We start from the raw sequence: 17,310 nt of genomic DNA, 5'->3' as shown, positions 1-17,310 counted from the left end.
CAATGTTCCAGGTATAATTATAGAAAGTTTGCCTTCAGATTGTAGTTGGCAAATGGCTTTGACTCACCTTTCTGCTGGATCGCCACAGGAGATTTATCCACTTGTCCATCTAAGGTTATCTGACTTTAATGAGTTTTTTTCCCCCCTTCCTGCAGCAGAGTGACAGAATGTGATTGGTTCATATCGGTGCCCCCAGAGGCTTCATATTTCAACCCTACTTGCTCTCTAAGCTTTGTTGGTATGGGAATGCTGCAGGCATGCCTGCAGGTTAATGCAAGACCTCTAGAGCTTTCAGTTGGGGTGTCCGAGATGCTTCAGGAGCTGAGAGAAATGACCTCAGGGCTGATCGACGCTCTCTGCAGAGCTCAGTGCAGGCATTTGCAGGTGGTGGTGTATGCAGCTCCCACAGGTCCTGATTCTGATTTAAACACTCACAGGGAGCAGTAGGTAATTTAGAATATTAATGAAGAAAGTTACAAAAAAAACTGCTGTCTTCTGATTTTAATAATAAGAGAGAATTTAATTTTGACACTCTCCAACCTTTGTGTAATTGCCATCTTGCTTATTATATCACGGTGCGGTGTATTTTTTTTGCAAGTGACATTCAGTAAGGATTTTATTGTTAGTGATGTCATTATAAGTATTTATTTTACTTTTGCAGGCAATGAGTGTTAACTGTTTTTCTTTTTACTTGAATTTGATGTTGCTTTGTAACATCAGCTTTGTCTACTTCTCTATATCTGAAGAGTTGATCTGGACTCGATCCACTGCATAAACTTTTAATGATGTTCTGGGTGTAATTTTTTATGGCCTTCACTTTGACCTTTCAAGGCATTTCACGGTCTTATTGGATGTCTCTGTCTCTTTCAGCCATCATGTATGTGATGGGAGCCCTGGGACCCGCAGCTGGCTACCTGCTCGGAGGCGTCCTTATCGGCTTCTATGTGAATCCCAAAACTGTCGTCAGCATTGACCAGAGTGATCCCCGCTTTGTTGGCAACTGGTAAGAATGCTTTGGTATGTTTGTTCACTTCCTGCGTGATGTTTAGATAACCATATTTGTTGCACTTGCCTTCACAATTGAGCTGTTTCTTTGTTTTAGGTGGAGTGGCTTTCTCTTGTGTGCAATAGCCATGCTGCTGGTCATCTTTCCTATGTTTGCCTTCCCGAAAAAGTTGCCTCCACGTCACAAAAAGAGGAAGAAGAAAAAGATTTGCTCACCTGGTGATGTCTCCAGTGATGATGATGTGATGAAGGAAAAGTCTGGTAACAAGACTCAGAACGTCTCCTCCTCTATGGGCTTTGGGAAGGACATCAAAGGTGAGAAGAAGTCTTAATTAATTAATTAATATTAATTAATTTTACTTTCTGTGTCTGCCTCTAGGCTTCCTGGCGTTTAATGTATTTGGCATAAAGGAGTGATTTGTGTGCAAATGGGCCAAAATCCAGTCAATGACCAGGATGATTAATTTTATTTTACAGTGAGGTTCAGATGAGATCTCCTTCATAGCTGTTATTGATTGGGGATGGAGGAGTTTGTTCAGTAACATTAATGAGGCAGATAATTCACTGTTAACATAGACACCTCCAGAGGGCAAAGGTCACACATTATTGAAGTGAGTTTTTCCTGTGGTGGTAATGGCATAATACTCGTACAGCAAAAGATGAGTGGGTTTGACCATCCAATACGATTTGTGTGGACAATAACTCAAAAAGTCAAACATTATCATCTTGTACATCTCCAACTTAAAAGAGCTTACACACAGGCACCAGATCCATAAAAAAGCCACTATTTTAGAGTATGTAGTATCCTATCAATATGTCAGTGCCTGCCTTCACATGAGCTAACACATGAAGTTAGCCAGAGAGAAGAAATGGTTTGAGAGAGGGGTCAAGGAGGCATTCTTTGTGAAACATTTGAAACCCAGCCTTAACCGGGGAGGGGGTCTGAGACACGCTTTATCCCCTGTTTACAATGGGGTACTCAGGTCAAAGCAGTTTCAGTCTTTTGTTCATGGTAATGAGTCATTCACGTCATCAGCAGAGTCGTCAAGGGAGCCATCAGGAGAGGGACAGCTGCCCTGTCATTAGGGGTGTGCTAACTAGAGCACAATAGGTGCTAATTAGAGCTATTGTTTAGTCACCAGCCTATAGCAGTCTGCCTCTCGGTAGGAGGTGTCTGGTTAGGTTTAAAACTCCAGCTTTTGTGACTTCTGTCTTGACTCTTGTAGAGAAGAATAATCAAGAAGTCAGACCACCAGAGCAAGAATTTTAGCTGAGGAAGCTTCTGCGATTTGAAGCGAAATGTCCTCGCATCAAGCAACCCAGTCCAGTCGAAGATTCAAGCTTCTCTACCCACCTGGACAACTGAGAGCCTACACAGAAACACATGAAGTGTTAGGTCATGTTAGGACAACTGAGGGAAGAAACATGATGCCACTAATATTACCAAATACAGATGAAAAATACAACAGAACAGGAAAGTAAAATCACAATTAATTGATGGGCAAGAACATATGAAAGGGGATGATGACAAAATCTTTTTCTGTACTATAAATTAGGGCCCCTTTACACATAGAACAACTCAGGATGTCTCACGGCGAAACAACTCGTATGAGCAAACCACGCAGACATCGAGCCGACGGGCAGGCGTACATGATCCCAGTGCGATGGTTCGTGCACGTGACGGTGTCTTTCGAGCAGGAAGACAGGGCGAGCTGAAATCAACAAAGACATGGACGAGGTGCTATGTGTCCGGCCAGTCTGCAGCCTGGCGCAAAGGTGAAATATGTTTTGTATATTTCCACATTAGGACAGCAGGCAGAGACACATGCCTCAGGGAGGAATGTTGTCAGTTCATGTCCTTCCAAACACAGAACATGTTCTCAAGCTGGGACTTTCAGGAGCAGAGATCTTTATAGCCGCGGCTGTGAGCAGACACGCCCTTCTGTCCGTTCAGCGCAGAGACCAACATGTCACTCTGTGTTATGTAGTCATTCATTTTCGTTATTTGTTATGTAATTGCGTATGTAGGTATTGTCATAATTATTTATATAGCTGTCCTGGTGGTGGTATCTGTGTTTGCAATGTGTGCACTGAGCTGTCATCCAGCTGTCAGTGTGCAGTGATCAGCTGACATCCACCGCCCCATGGTGTGTGCGAACAGACCTCACTGTCCGGCCCCCATGTGATCAGATCTGTACATACATACAACCCCTGGCAAAAATTATGGAATCACCGGCCTCGGAGGATGTTCATTCAGTTGTTTAATTTTGTGATGGCTTTCGTTTAGCTTTTCTGTATGTAAATCCCATTTCCTTTAGGCGGTTTCTTACAGTTCGGTCACAGACGTTGACTCCAGTTTCCTCCCATTAGTTCCTCATTTGTTTTGTTGTGCATTTTCAATTTTTGAGACATATTGCTTTAAGTTTTCTGTCTTGACGCTTTGATGTCTTCCTAGGTCTACCAGTATGTTTGCCTTTAACAACCTTCCCATGTTGTTTATATTTGGTCCAGAGTTTAGACACAGCTGACTGAACAACCAACATCTTTTGCAACATTGCGTGATGATTTACCCTCTTTTAAGAGTTTGATAATCCTCTCCTTTGTTTCAGTTGACATCTCTCGTGTTGGAACCATGATTCATGTCAGTCCACTTGGTGCAATAGCTCTCCAAGGTGTGATCACTCCTTTTTAGATGCAGACTAACGAGCAGATCTGATTTGATGCAGGTGTTAGTTTTGGGGATGAAATTTTACAGGGTGATTCCATAATTTATTCCTCAGAATTGAGTGAGTCCATATTTTTTTCCCTCTGCTTGGTCTAAAAAAGTAACCGTTACTGACTGACACAATTTTTTTTCTTGATTTCTTATAGTGTTTCTTAAAGCCAGAAAGTTGCCATTTGAAATGACTTTAGTTTTGTGTCATGTCTGTGATCTGCTTTTTTCCTACAAAATTAAACAACTGAATGAACATCCTCCGAGGCCGGTGATTCCATAATTTTTGCCAGGGGTTGTATAAGCATTTTATGCAAATGTAACCCATGAGACACACATGCACCACATGTGCGTGGCTTTTTGCAACTCTACAGTCGTGGGGCATTTAGACAAATTTCACATCCAGCTCGACAGTGATCACCTGCTGACTTTCGTGATGATAGTGCGAATGGCCATATATTTTCTAAGTGCCAAACAAGCAGTGTTAGATGTTCGTGTGTGTCAGCTGGAATTTGGCTGGCACCTGCCGCGAGAGGGTTCGATTGGCTCGCACAGCGCACACTCTGTCTTTCAGCTGCTGGTGTGCGCAAATAGTTGTAGCAACTGGTGTACAAGGACTGGTTACACGTTTTGCATATGATTCCTGCTTCATGTGCACTTCATACGCAGTTCGACCAAATTTACACTATGTGTGAAGGGGCCCTTATTGATGGCAAATTTGAAATGCTATTCAGATACCTTTCAAAAGCTTTGAAACATTTGTGTTTCAAAAATTGTTCAGTGTTTCAGTGGATCGGAAGGTCTGGGCGGCTTTGCTTGAGCTGCTGCCCCCGCGACCCGACTCCGGATAAAGCGGAAGAAAATGGATGGATGGATGGATGGAATTTTGTCATTAAAGAATTTTGCAAACTCATTGCACTTGGAAGTAGAAACCAGTTCCAAAGGCAGAGAAACTGAAGGATTTGTTAATCTAACTGTGGCAAAAAGGACACGGGAATTGTTACTGCAGTTTGAAATGATTTTTGACAAATACCTTTCCCTTGTTTGACGTAAAGTCAAGTTGAACACACAAAGCATAGCTTTGTAAGTTTCATAATGAACCTGAAGATTTGACTTTCGCCATTTTCGCTCGGCTTTCCGACACTCCCTTTTCTGTGCCCTGACCAAATCTTCATTTCTCCATGGCGCTTTTTCTTTATTTTTAACCAATTTAACTTTAACTGGAGGAATGGTTTCCAATACATTTAAAACACTTGATGTATAAGCGTTCAATATTTCATCAACATTAGAATATGGGACATTTTCAAATTTGATCATTTCAACAAACTGAACCATTGTTGTGTCATTTATGCATCTTCTTCGAGTAACTGCCAGCCCAACTATTGGTCTAGATGTAACATTTATGTCAAAGAAGACACAGAAATGATCAGAGAGAGCAATGTCAACAACATTCACATGTGAGATAGTGGCACCTTTTGTGATGATAAGGTCTAAAGTGTGGCCTCTGTTATGAGTGGGCTCGCTTACATGCTGCATTAGACCAAACATTTCGAGGACAGCACTGAGTTCTTTGGCTTGTTTGTCATCGGCTACATCTACATGGACGTTGAAATCACCTGTGATCAACAAACAATCAAATTCTGTACACACAACTGAGAGCAATTCTGTAAAATCATCAATAAAACAATTCTGTGGTGGCTTGTAAATGGTCATGTACAGTATAGAAGATTGTTTTGCCAGCATTTTAAAGGCCATATACTCAAATGATGGAAAAATCCCAAATGACAATTTATGGGTGGGTATATTGTCTTTCCAAATGTCACATACACCTCCACCTCTCTGATCCTGTCTTATTTCAGACATAAAATTAAAGTCAGGTGGACTACATTCAATCAAAACTGCATTTTCTGTGTTTTTGTCAAGCCATGTCTCAGTTAAGAACAAAAAAAATCAAGATTAAAAGAAGAAATAAAATTATTGATTAAAAATGATTTGTTATTCAGAGATCTGACATTGAGTACAGCATGTTTGAGACTTATCTGTGTTTCACTGTGTGTAATCTTTTTACTTGAAATGTAGATTAAATTTCTCTTTTCAGACAGTCTGAATAACTTTCTTGTTTCTAATCTATGTGTTCTGACAATAGGAATTTTTCTAGACACAGACACTACCTTCCCGGACCTCTGGTTGTTATGAAGGTTGCTATGAATGGTAGCAACGCAGAGGCCCTTAACGTCCTAGACAGCAGCATAAACGCTGTTGAAAATACCAGCTCCGGACACCGATGGTAGGGACGGAGCTGGGGGGACCTTAGTTGGAGAAACCTGGATGGGAGGGGGAAGGACGTGGTGTTTCTTCGCAGATAGAATTCCTGGTCTTGCCATGTCTGGAGTGAGTGGAACCATTCTGATCCCCGTTTTCACCAAGCTTTCGAGGTGATCAGAAAATCGCCTTGGTGATGACTGAGGAGACAGAAACGATACAGAATCTCTAGAAGGTGTCGATGTGGCAGGAGGGTTCCAGGCTTGTGGTGGGTGATTTTCCAATGTTAAATCCTCAGTAGTGGATGCCGGTGGTGGTGCTATAGCTGAATCCATTACAAGGGATTCAGGTAATGGCACTGTAGCCAAGTCCATCACAAATGCAGTTGGTGATGCTGCTCCTGTATCCTTTGTGATCTCAGATGATGGTGGTGCACTTAAATTATTTCTCTGGACTACTGGAGACATGTTTGGGGCTAGATCCTTTACTAGGTTCCGAGGTGGTGCGACAGGATCTCTGTTCTCACTTTGTTCTTCATTTGGCTGTAGCTTTTTCAGGTTTCTCAGGGCGAAGAAAAAGTTATCCACTAATCGTCTCACTCCACCTCTGTTCAGGTGTGGGCCTTTACCTTTAAATAAATCTTCGCGTTGCCAGTACAGATTAAAATTATCTATAAAATGCAATCCTTTGGATGGGCAGACCCTGGACAGCCATGTACTCAATTGAAAGAGCCGGCTAAATTTATTTATCCTCTTGTCAATATTTGGAAGCGGTCCACTGATGAATATTTGTATTCCCACTTCTTCAAGACGGTCAAAAAGTGCATTAAAATCTTTTTTTAACAATTCAGACTGTTGGTTTCTGATGTCCACTGCACCAACATGCACAACCAGCTGTTTCACGCCTTTGTGCTTGGCCAGTACATCAGGGAGTCGTCTTGTTATTTCAGAGACTGTGGCACTTGGATAACTGCATGTAACCACTCTATTTATGCTTATATTAGATATAGCACCATCTCCGAGCACAAGGATATCACTGGCCTTGACTTTTGGCACACTTTTTCTCTCCCTCTGCTTTTTTGCTCATACTTCATGCTCTGTATTTTCCCTAGAGTTTTCTTTTTGTCTATATTCATTGTTTTCAATTTCTGCCAGTGGTAGAAATCTGTTTGTTACTTTTATGCCAGGTGACATTACATATTTTATATTTATGTAGCATGTAGCATTGTAAAAGAGATTATATATCATAGCACACACCAGCCTCCCCTCCCTGCCAATAATCTGACACAATCTGACTTTTTTTTCGTCTTAAACAGGAGATATGATCAGATTCAAGTCACCGAGCAGAAACACCCTATGTGGGTGTGTGCTGCACTCTGGCACATTACACATAGGGGTGGAGAGAGAGATGTACTTGCTGTCTGTCTTGCTGCGGTATAATCGCTCACCGCTGTCAGCACCACTGCTAATAAAGCGCTATTATAAAGCGCAAAATGAGTACTTGTCAGCTGGTGTCTGCCGAGTTCATCAGAAAGTTTTGTGCATGTTCAAAACTTTGAGGGGAGGTCCTGTCTCTCTCTTTCTCTCTTGCTCAGCGAGGAGGTGCAGCAGAATTGTTTAATGTCCTGGCACACAAACAATGTGGAAATATGACATCATGCTTTTAGACCACGGCAGACTCCACTCAAATCCATCATAAATGTGACCACTGTGGTGATAAGTGCTGGTGCACAGTGCTAATAAAGAGTCACTTTCAGCACCTTGGAGAGCAGCGCAACCCCAGTTTGGCAAAGTTGGGCAAAGTGGCGTGGGTGTGTTTTGCTGTGTGTGCTGATGTGGAATGGTGGTCTGGATGAAGGCAATGCAAACGGCCGTGGTTTGATTTTGAACCCATTTAATGTGACATCCCCCCCCCCCCCATTATGTGACGCACATTATTTTTTTGTTTGTTTGTTTTTTAAAGAGATCAGCCGAAAGGTGGTGTCTGAAGTCCTGGAAGTGAAGAGCTGTCAGCACTGCTGCTTACAGTGCACCTTTTACTATTCCTACAGGCCTGAAAAATATTCAGTTGGTGTTTTCTTTTCATGACAGCTCACTGGAGCAGTACACTTGAACGGTTTCCATGAATGAATGGAACATTGTGTTTTTAAGCACCACAATTGTTTATCATGATGTCATAGTGCTCTTGAACTGTTGCTGACAACTCTGTGATGGAAAGCTGAGCTGTTTTTTCAGCTCAGCCCACCCTCAAAATACCACTGCAAGGACTGAGGATGTTGGGCTGCTATAGGCAGATGATAGAAGCTAAGAAGAGGCACGAAGGGATATTGACTTTGCTGACACACTAGTCAGGAGTGATTGTCACATGTGGTCCACCTGCATCAAAGGTACTCCTGGCTTATGACACTGGTTAATTGCATGTCACACGCACTCCACTAGAACTGCACATGCACTGTTCATGTGCATCAGACATGCAATTGCCACAGGCTGATTTTGCGATATTCCCCATGCCTCGTGTACGACAGCTATACAGCCTGTATGTGACAAGTATGACACCCATACTCTTTCACACATATTTCCCCAGATAGCCGTGGCATGCCTACGGACTGCCACACCCTGCAATGTGTCCATGTTGCAGGGAATTATGAGGCAAGCTTTAATAATCTTCATTCATGTGCTGCTCAATAGTAGACTTGCTGTCCCACAAACCATCACTCAGACCTTGTTAAGAATCACAAAGTTTTACAGTTTTTTTTTTAAAAGCCACATTGGCTTTAGCAGTGCAGATGTCTTGTGTGAAACAAGAGTTATTGAGTTTTAATAACGAGAACGGTGGGAGTGTTTTAATAAATGTGAAGTGCACACACAGATGGAGGTTGATACCTGAGGGTTTTTATGTTGTCCTACTAATGTCCAGCTTTTTTTCTTTTCAGTAAGATCAAGATACAGTAATGAGTGAGGGGCTTGATGATCGAACCAAATGGTGTATGCACTAAATTGAATTTTAAAGGGTTATTAAACTCACAGATTGGCAATTTAGTGTTAGTGCATATATACACACAGTTGCAGGTATTTCTGGAACTCTGTCGTTCTGTTCCACATGAAAAGGATGGTATTACCTACTGTGCTGCTACTTGCTGAACACTGGCACTCGCTGGACAGTTAAGAAATGCACATTCACATTAAATTAGGACTTTCATGTTTAAAAGCTGCAGTCACTGCAGGGTCTGTACTAGGTATGTGAATCTCATCACTGACAATGATTCAATACGCACCTTGATACACTACCAGCGATACCATACATATAGCAATACAATGAGATACAATTCACCTGTTTCCGTTTCGATGTGGTTTGATATGTATTTGATGGCGATTCAATTCCTCACAATGTGATATGATGCGATTTGGTGCGATACGATTAGGGATGGGTATTGATAAGATTTTATTGATATCGATGACATTATCGATTCCGCTTATCGATCCAACTCTTTATTGATTCCCTTATGAATACCTCTTGTGAATTTTTTGTGTACTAAAAGTAGGCTTTACAGGTTTTTGTATGTCAACAACATTTTATTGAGTCTTAAAGTAAATAAATATGAAATTGGTCACTGGATCCTTGATCTCTGGACATGAATAAAAATCAGTAAAATCCTTTATGTACATGGTGGATCCTAGATCTCTGGAGAGAAATAGCAGGGCTGTGAAAACTCCGCGGATCCGAGGAATTCCGTGGATTTCATCATGGGGGGTTATAGTGTTGTACTCTGTAATTGTGATTGTCACTGATTTTTTAAAATGCCTACTTCACGGAGGAAAAATGCCACTCAAAGCGTAGCTGTTATGGCAGTTGTCATAAAGTGGGACTGGTTGGTTGCTGCGGTGAGGCTGTGTGGCTCCTGTAACACACTTAAGCTAAATGTAGCATGTGGTCATTGCAAAGTTTTAGCGCTCTCAAGTTTTTAAAAGAAGAATTTTGCAGCATGTCTGTGTCATGGAGTGATATCAGACAGAGGGGAGATGGCGAAGTACATGAAACAGAGAACCAGCGAACAGCGGGTCGAAGTGCTGCTTCATGGCTTCAAACGTCAAGCTTCAAGGAGACCCCCTGCAGTCTGCAATCAATGTAGAAAAATAATCATTTTCTCGCTAAACACCTCCAAAAACAAACAGCTACTCCGGTGTCCTAAACTGGCCGAAGTGCATTAAATGTGCCTTGGAAAAAAAAATTGATGCAAACAGGCAGCGAGCAATGTGACACGATTTAACCTGTCAATGTATGATTTTCAAGTTGCGATAGAGCAGCGCCTATGCGCATGCATGATGACATCACAACTCTGTCCGGTTAGGGAGACGCGGTTTTGTTCAACAACTGTCAAGAAACTTACTTGTGTGTGGTTGGAATTGTGTGGAGCTAGGAATAGCCTTTTGAATGCTTGAATAATGATGTCAGTCACACAAAGAAATCAAATAATAGTGAAAACATATTCATTGCACCCAGAATGTTGGTATTTTGGTCGTTGAACTTTCCTAGCAATGAATGTAAAGCCCCAGTCACATGGCACTTATGAAGGACACCATAGCCAAAATGACCCTTAATTGGAGTAAGCTGTTGAAGATGAGTGAGTGAGTTTAGTCATGTGTGCATATGCTTGAGTTTATGCTCATGTGCAAAAGCCACAGTCTTGGTTTCGGTTAACTGATGCTGTAACCACGAATGCTTAATCTGTTCTTTATTTCAGTCACAGCTTCACACGGTTTTATTTGTCCCAGCAGGGTGTTTTAGGCTGCAGTGCAAATTGTGCATAATTTGTCAGACTTAAGTACTTTATGGATCTGTTGTATTTTAGTGCTCTGCATGTTCTTCCATTGTGGTATGTTTGTCTATAGCTCATATTCAGCAATTTCTTTGAAAGATTTGCTACATCGAAATAGCCGTTTTCACCAAGCATTTTTCCCCCTGACCAAACAGTAAAAATGCCAACTCTGAATAATTTCACTCATACATTCCTGACTCTTGCTACTGCACAAAATTCCTAACAGTAAACTGTTTCATATTTTAAAAATTGACGGCATAATAAGACATTACCTGCAAAAAATCAGTGACCAAACTTTAAAGGGTTATTTTTCACCCCTGCAAACTCAACGAAGAGGCTAAGTGATCATTCCTGTCTTTCTACAACTGCAGCTAATAGTTGTTCTCATTGCCTGTTACTCTTGTGTCATATTCAAGGTTGGGTAGGATTACGTTGAAAGAATACATGTGGATTACATGTATGTATGTACATACATTTGGATTACTTGTAATCTGATTACTTTTGCATTACATTTCAAAGTAATCCTACCCAACCCCGGTCGGTCATATTTCACTTCATTTAAGGGTGACTCACATAAATGTAGCTACGAATTTAACAAAATTCGGGAATATTACTTGACAAACTGGATAAAGGTTTGTTTTTTGTTTGTTTGTTTGTTTTCTTGAATGTGACAGACCAGAGAAAGAGGCCGCAAAGAAAGCTTGAAGTGAAAACATGACTTTGATGAGGCAAAATTTATTTTCTTTTATTTTTTTGTGAAAGACTTATCTTCTCTCCTGATTTTCAAGTATGTCCTTGCTTCATTTCTCTGCGTGGTATGCTCAATTTGTACATCATCATTCCACAAAGGGACAATACAAATTGTTGTAGCTGGGGCTAAAATGCATGGATATTTCAAAAACTGTCATTGTCATTTGTTATTGAAAAAAAGAACATCCAACCATTGTTCTAAGGTGCAGAGGAAGATCTTTGACTATTTTCCTGACAACTGTTCTTATTTGTTATCTGCTGTATGTTTAGTGTGTTTTTAGCTTTGCTAAGAATTCACATTTTAAAATGTTGAATAAATATTGCAAAAATGCTGAAATGATAAAGAATGTTGATTTATTTATTCATTTTTGGCATCAGTCACGCTTGTCCTGCCTTGGGTTCATTAATGAGTAGATGAAAAGGAGTTTTGATGTTGAGAGCTGGACTGATTACTCTCACCATGCAAACACACTGAGTTCTGGTACTAGGTAACAGGGCAATATAGAACAAACAGGGACAGCTGTGTTTGCTGCAGCTTTTCTCTTGGGGCCCTGAGGCCAGCTGGGAGTTGTAGTTGCTGCAGCACAGCAGGGCCCAAACTCAGTGCCCTCATCTTAATAAGCAGTAGATTTAAATCTGAAAACCCTTGGGATTATGCAGATCTGTGTTCTGTCACATTCCTCCTACATGCCTCATTGTTGGTGAGTTTGGTGGAGCCCCAGGGTTTCTCAAACCTTGTCTCCATGGTGAAGACATTTTAAACCTTGGAAAAGGCTCAGACACAGTAGATTAGGACTTTACTGATGGTGAACATTTTTAGGCAGATAATTTGCAGCTGGGGTTTGCAGTCACACCGTATAAGCACCAAAGATTAAAATGTTTTTCCTGTCTGATTCACAACTTGTTTATTGTCGGTCCCGGCACATAAACCAATCCATTGTTTTGGTTCTGTGCTTATCCAGATTTCATTTGATTAAGGAAGTGAAAATGCTTCTGAATGCTCCATTTGTGATCCTCAACAAACCAATTTAGTCCAAATGCTGCAGTGTACTTTCAGCCTGACTGGTAACTGTAAACTTGCGGTGCGACTGTGTGACTTTGTGTAGTCAGATGAGAGGACACTCTGCATCATGACCACACAGTCACGTGGTTACTGTCATCAAGCAGACACAAAGGCCACATTTGCCCTTGTTCTGATAAACTAAGGATGACAGCAGTCAGGCTTGAGCTGTACAGTTAGTTTTGTGCTTTGCATTTATCATTTCCGATAGTAAGATCATAGGATACAAACATGAACATAAGGTGCAGAAATGAGGTCAAAGATGAGTTCATTAGTAAGCTGAAAGTGTTTTTGCTATATCACTATGACACTTTGGCATAACACGAAGATATTTATCCAGATTTAATAAAACATGTTTGAGTGTGTGTGTGTGTGTGTGTGTGTGTGAATTTGTGTGTCTGTCTCTGGCATTAGATGGCGTTAACTTCAATTAACACTTCAGGCTTGCTGGGCCTGAAATACTGTGTATTTAGGCTATAGATATTTTCTTAATTAAAATATGACTGCAAAGATTCATGCGTAATGATTTAATCTTTTCCAGTTTGTGAGTTACTGAGTGAAAGCCAAATTAAAATTGTACATTAATTACAGCACTGCAGTAATTAAACCTCCATCCTTCTCCAGACCTCCCCAAGGCAGCACTGAGGATCCTCAGCAACATGACCTTCCTGTTTGTAAGCCTGTCCTACACTGCTGAGTGTGCCATCGTCACCGCTTTCATCACCTTTATTCCCAAATTTATTGAGTCACAATTTGGTATCCCTGCTTCCAAAGCCAGTATCTACACCGGTAAGTTTTTATTTTATCAATACTCTCTTCTTTACTTCAATGTTACTGCAGTAATATACCAGGGTTAGAAATAGTTTTTAATTGATGCATCCTGTCCACCATCTGAGCCACTGTAATGTGCTGGATCCAACTGCATGACCTAGAATTCATTACTGTTCCTTCTCAGGGCTCTCCCCATAAATTTTATAGCATGATGGCACTAGAGGTCACGTCGGGGGGTGGGGTGGGGAGCAAGGAACCCCCAACCCGACCTTTTTCAAATACCAATGGAAGCCATTTCCTGCAACTTCAGCTTTACATCTAAAAACTAATACCTTGATATGATCTTTTTATTTATCATTTTCAAAAGTGTTCTCTAAACACGGCACAGTTTCATGAAATAACCACTGAAAATGTTGTAGTATGTATGCCAGGCCTGTATGTGGTGCTGTAACGCTCCCACAAAAACAGAAAAAGATGTGGAGCATGCACATAACTGGTGTATGGAGCTAATCAACATAACAGTAGAAACTAGAACTTTGCAAAGTGGCACACTGAGTAAAATGAAGGCTTTTAATCTGATCTGTTGGGTCCTTTCAGCTGGATTTATCATCATAGCCTGACAAAAACCTTTATCACATAAGATGCCCTTGTTTTAGAAGATAACATGGAAATGCTTTAATTTCTTATCGTGGAAATTGCTTTTGAATAAAAGCTGTTTTTAAAGAAGTCCCTCTGTGTTTATTTACTTTGGGTGCATTCCTCAGCCCGCCACTGCTTGTCCCGCTACCAGTCAGAAGAAAAACACTTTAAAAGCTGAAAGTATCACATTGGTCCCTTTATTAATGTTAGTGTTTACCACAGCCATTCTTCCTTTCTTCAACATTCTGCTAACCGTCCATTATGAGAGGGAGACGCCGGCGTGCCCAGTGAGAAAATTCATTCTTTAAAGAACAAAAACAATACAAAACAGTTTTTCTTGTTGTTACGGCCTAGTCTGACGTTAGAGGGGTGGGTCTGTGATACATTGAAACATTGTGAGATGATGGCACTTTGCGAGATTTCACAGGAAAACAGTGGTGCAGAGGAAAATGACGCTGCATGACTGCAAACTGACAAATTTCAATTAACTTAAGTAAAATTGCCTGAGAAAACACAGAGGGAATGATTCTGTGTAGGCTCTCAGTTGTCCTGGTGGTTTCCATAGTAGAGAAGCTTGAATCTTTGACTGGACTGGGTTGCTTGAGGCGAGGATGTTTCGCTTCAAATCGCAGAAGCTTCCTCAGCTAAAATTCTTGCTCTGGTGGTCTGACTTCTGTCTGACTCTTGTAGAGAAACATCCTCGCCTCAAGCAACCCAGTCCAGTCAAAGATTCAAGCTTCTCTACCACAGAGGGAATACATTAATTTTGAAAATCAGCATGATGCTGCTGAAATCATAGCATGATGGAGCTGCACCATTATTCCATTCCAAATATGGCTATGAAAATGCAGTATGTGTAGCACATGTTGAATACTTCATGACAGGAAAATTCAAATTTCAAATTCAAATTTTGCTTTCTATGTCATATTCTCTCTTCATTTAAAAAAGTATTTGCAGTGTGAAAAAAATGACAAAACAAACAAATTGAAGAACTGAAAACAGCAGTCTTCATCCACTGGGTTAGAATCCACCCAGCTCGATTATCGTCACGCCAGCCGGCATTGCCAAGCACATTGCTAAGACCTCACAGATGGAGTGCCCGGATGTGTGGCTGAGTCAATAGACCGAAAATGCATCTCAGATTTCAAAGTAAGTAGTTTGTAGTGCCGAAACTGGCCACAATAGCGCACAACTCACATTTCTGTCAGCTGTTGTCTGCGATAACATCAAAATTGATCGAGAATATGTGACATTCTTTAAATCTGAGGCAGAATATTCACGCGTGTGAAAATAACATACAGAATTAAGCATGTTTTATTATAGCCTATGTTTCTTGCCAATTTATTTCTCGGAATCAAATTTATTTGACTTTTGTTGTGCTTGCCAGTGTCCCCGCCCATTTTAATAAATATTTTGTTGAAATTCACATCCTGGGCAGTCTTCCAAATTTACATCAACCTACTTTGATGTCCAGAAAACTCTCGCTCTCATGGAAGCTTTAAAACGTTCCTACATGTTAAATCCAGGCAACTCAGCAGTCAAATAATCCATTTGTTGCTGTACATACAAAGCTAGCCATATTGAAACAGAACACTTCCTGTTTCTTGCACAAGAGTCTTTCACAATAATAGCACAGGACAAATGGACGATGAGAAAAACATTGTGAAAATTAGTTTTTTTCTTCTTACGATATGCTGGGGGTCACGAAATTAATTTATTTTAGGTGGGCTTTTAATAAATTTTAATTTAAAAGAATAATATAATTTCAGGTGAGCGTTTAACCAACTTTCTGTCTGACGCTGTTTTTATCTTTGCAGCAAAACAAAATAGCGTTGTATTAAAACAGAAAACTCTAGCTCTCATGGATTTAAAAAAGCCAAAACTCCTAGCTGTTTAAATCCAGGTGACTCTACAGTTAAATTATCCATTTGTTGCCATTTGTGATTACTGCTTGTTAATATAAAAGAAATCCATAATTTTCCCTTCAGCCTATCATTTAAAACTGTAGAACATCCAGTCTGTTGTTGCTTGAAGCCAGTTTTCATAGTGTTCTTGTCCAAAAGCGCTGCATGTGCTCTGTGTAACACTCTCTCACTCTCAAAACAGCAAACAAACATCCAAGCAGCAGAAAAGATCCATCTGAACTCCCCTCAAAGTTGTGAACTTTGCTTAATGAAAGCTTAATGACAAACTTTGGAGACACCAGCTGACAAGAAACTTGTTTTAGTTGATGGAAAATGACTTTTGTCAGACAAAACAAACACAAACAGAGTAGCTCCTTGATCGTGTGACTGTGGCAAAGCTAGCCACATGGCCACACAACAGTTTCTTGGACAAGAATCTTTCAAAAAAGAGCACTCGACAAACGGATGACGTACTCACCATTCCAACACAGAAGAGGAGATAAACATTGTGAAAACTCATTATTTTTTGCTTTTTACAATTTTTTAAAGTGCACTCTAGCCAGCCACTACTATGTAGTCAGTAAAAGGTGATGCTTGCTACCTGACGTGAGTAGCACATGAACTGCGAAAATAAGTGCTCCAGTGAGTGGGTTGTGATTGTAAGTAAAACGCATGCGCGCTTTAACATGCATGCAGCGTGCGTTGGGCCATTTGGATTGTAATTAAAGTGCACCCTAGCCAGCTGCTACTATGTAGTAAGTAAAATGTGATGCTTGCTACCTGACATGAGTAGACTACGAAAATAAGGGCTCCAGTGAGCGGGTCGGGATGTAATATATAAGGCTGACCGTGGGTGTGTGTGTTCGTGCACGTATGCTTTCAACCTAAGGGCCCCAGAGACCTCCCCCTTGGTGCCCCCAGTCACCATAGCAAGTTTGGTGTGGATTACTTAATTACTGAGGTTAGTTAAGGTGTAGTAAGTTGCACTGCATTGTGTGTCATCATTAATTTTCATTGAGCAATTTGTGACATTCATGAGACTCAAGTGAATGATGATAAAAATGTTATAGCATGTCATATCACTGCAATGCAGAGCGGTGCGTGGTGGTCTGTTCGGATTGTAATTAAAGTGCACCCTAGCCAGCTGCTACTATGCAGTAAGTAAAGTGTGATGCTTGCTACCTGACCTGAGTAGCACATGAACTGTGAAAATAAGGGCTCCGGTGAGCAGGTCATATTGTAATTAAAGCGCATGTACGCACGCATGCTTTAAGTTACATGCACCATGCTTGGCCTGTTCAGATTGTAATTAAAGTGCACCCTAGCAAGCCGCTACTATGTATTAAGTAAAGTGTGACGCTTGCTACCTGACCTGAGTACCACGTGAACT

General features: G+C 40.9%; 1 protein-coding gene across 1 annotated transcript in view; it reads left to right on the top strand.

Moving 5' to 3' along the window:
• Positions 1 to 17,310, top strand: part of LOC117510259 (solute carrier organic anion transporter family member 5A1) — a 168,215-nt gene that overhangs the window by 97,605 nt on the left and 53,300 nt on the right. The window contains exons 4-6 of the mRNA XM_034169897.1: positions 871 to 1,003; positions 1,103 to 1,320; positions 13,231 to 13,395. Of these exons, the coding sequence (XP_034025788.1) occupies positions 871 to 1,003; positions 1,103 to 1,320; positions 13,231 to 13,395 (516 nt within the window). The remainder of the gene's footprint in view (positions 1 to 870; positions 1,004 to 1,102; positions 1,321 to 13,230; positions 13,396 to 17,310) is intronic.

The sequence above is a fragment of the Thalassophryne amazonica genome, chromosome 1 (assembly GCF_902500255.1).
Source record: "Thalassophryne amazonica chromosome 1, fThaAma1.1, whole genome shotgun sequence".
Lineage (NCBI taxonomy): Eukaryota > Metazoa > Chordata > Actinopteri > Batrachoidiformes > Batrachoididae > Thalassophryne > Thalassophryne amazonica.
The sequence above is the reverse complement of the archived record's forward strand: the minus strand, read 5'-3'. Positions and strand labels throughout refer to the sequence as shown.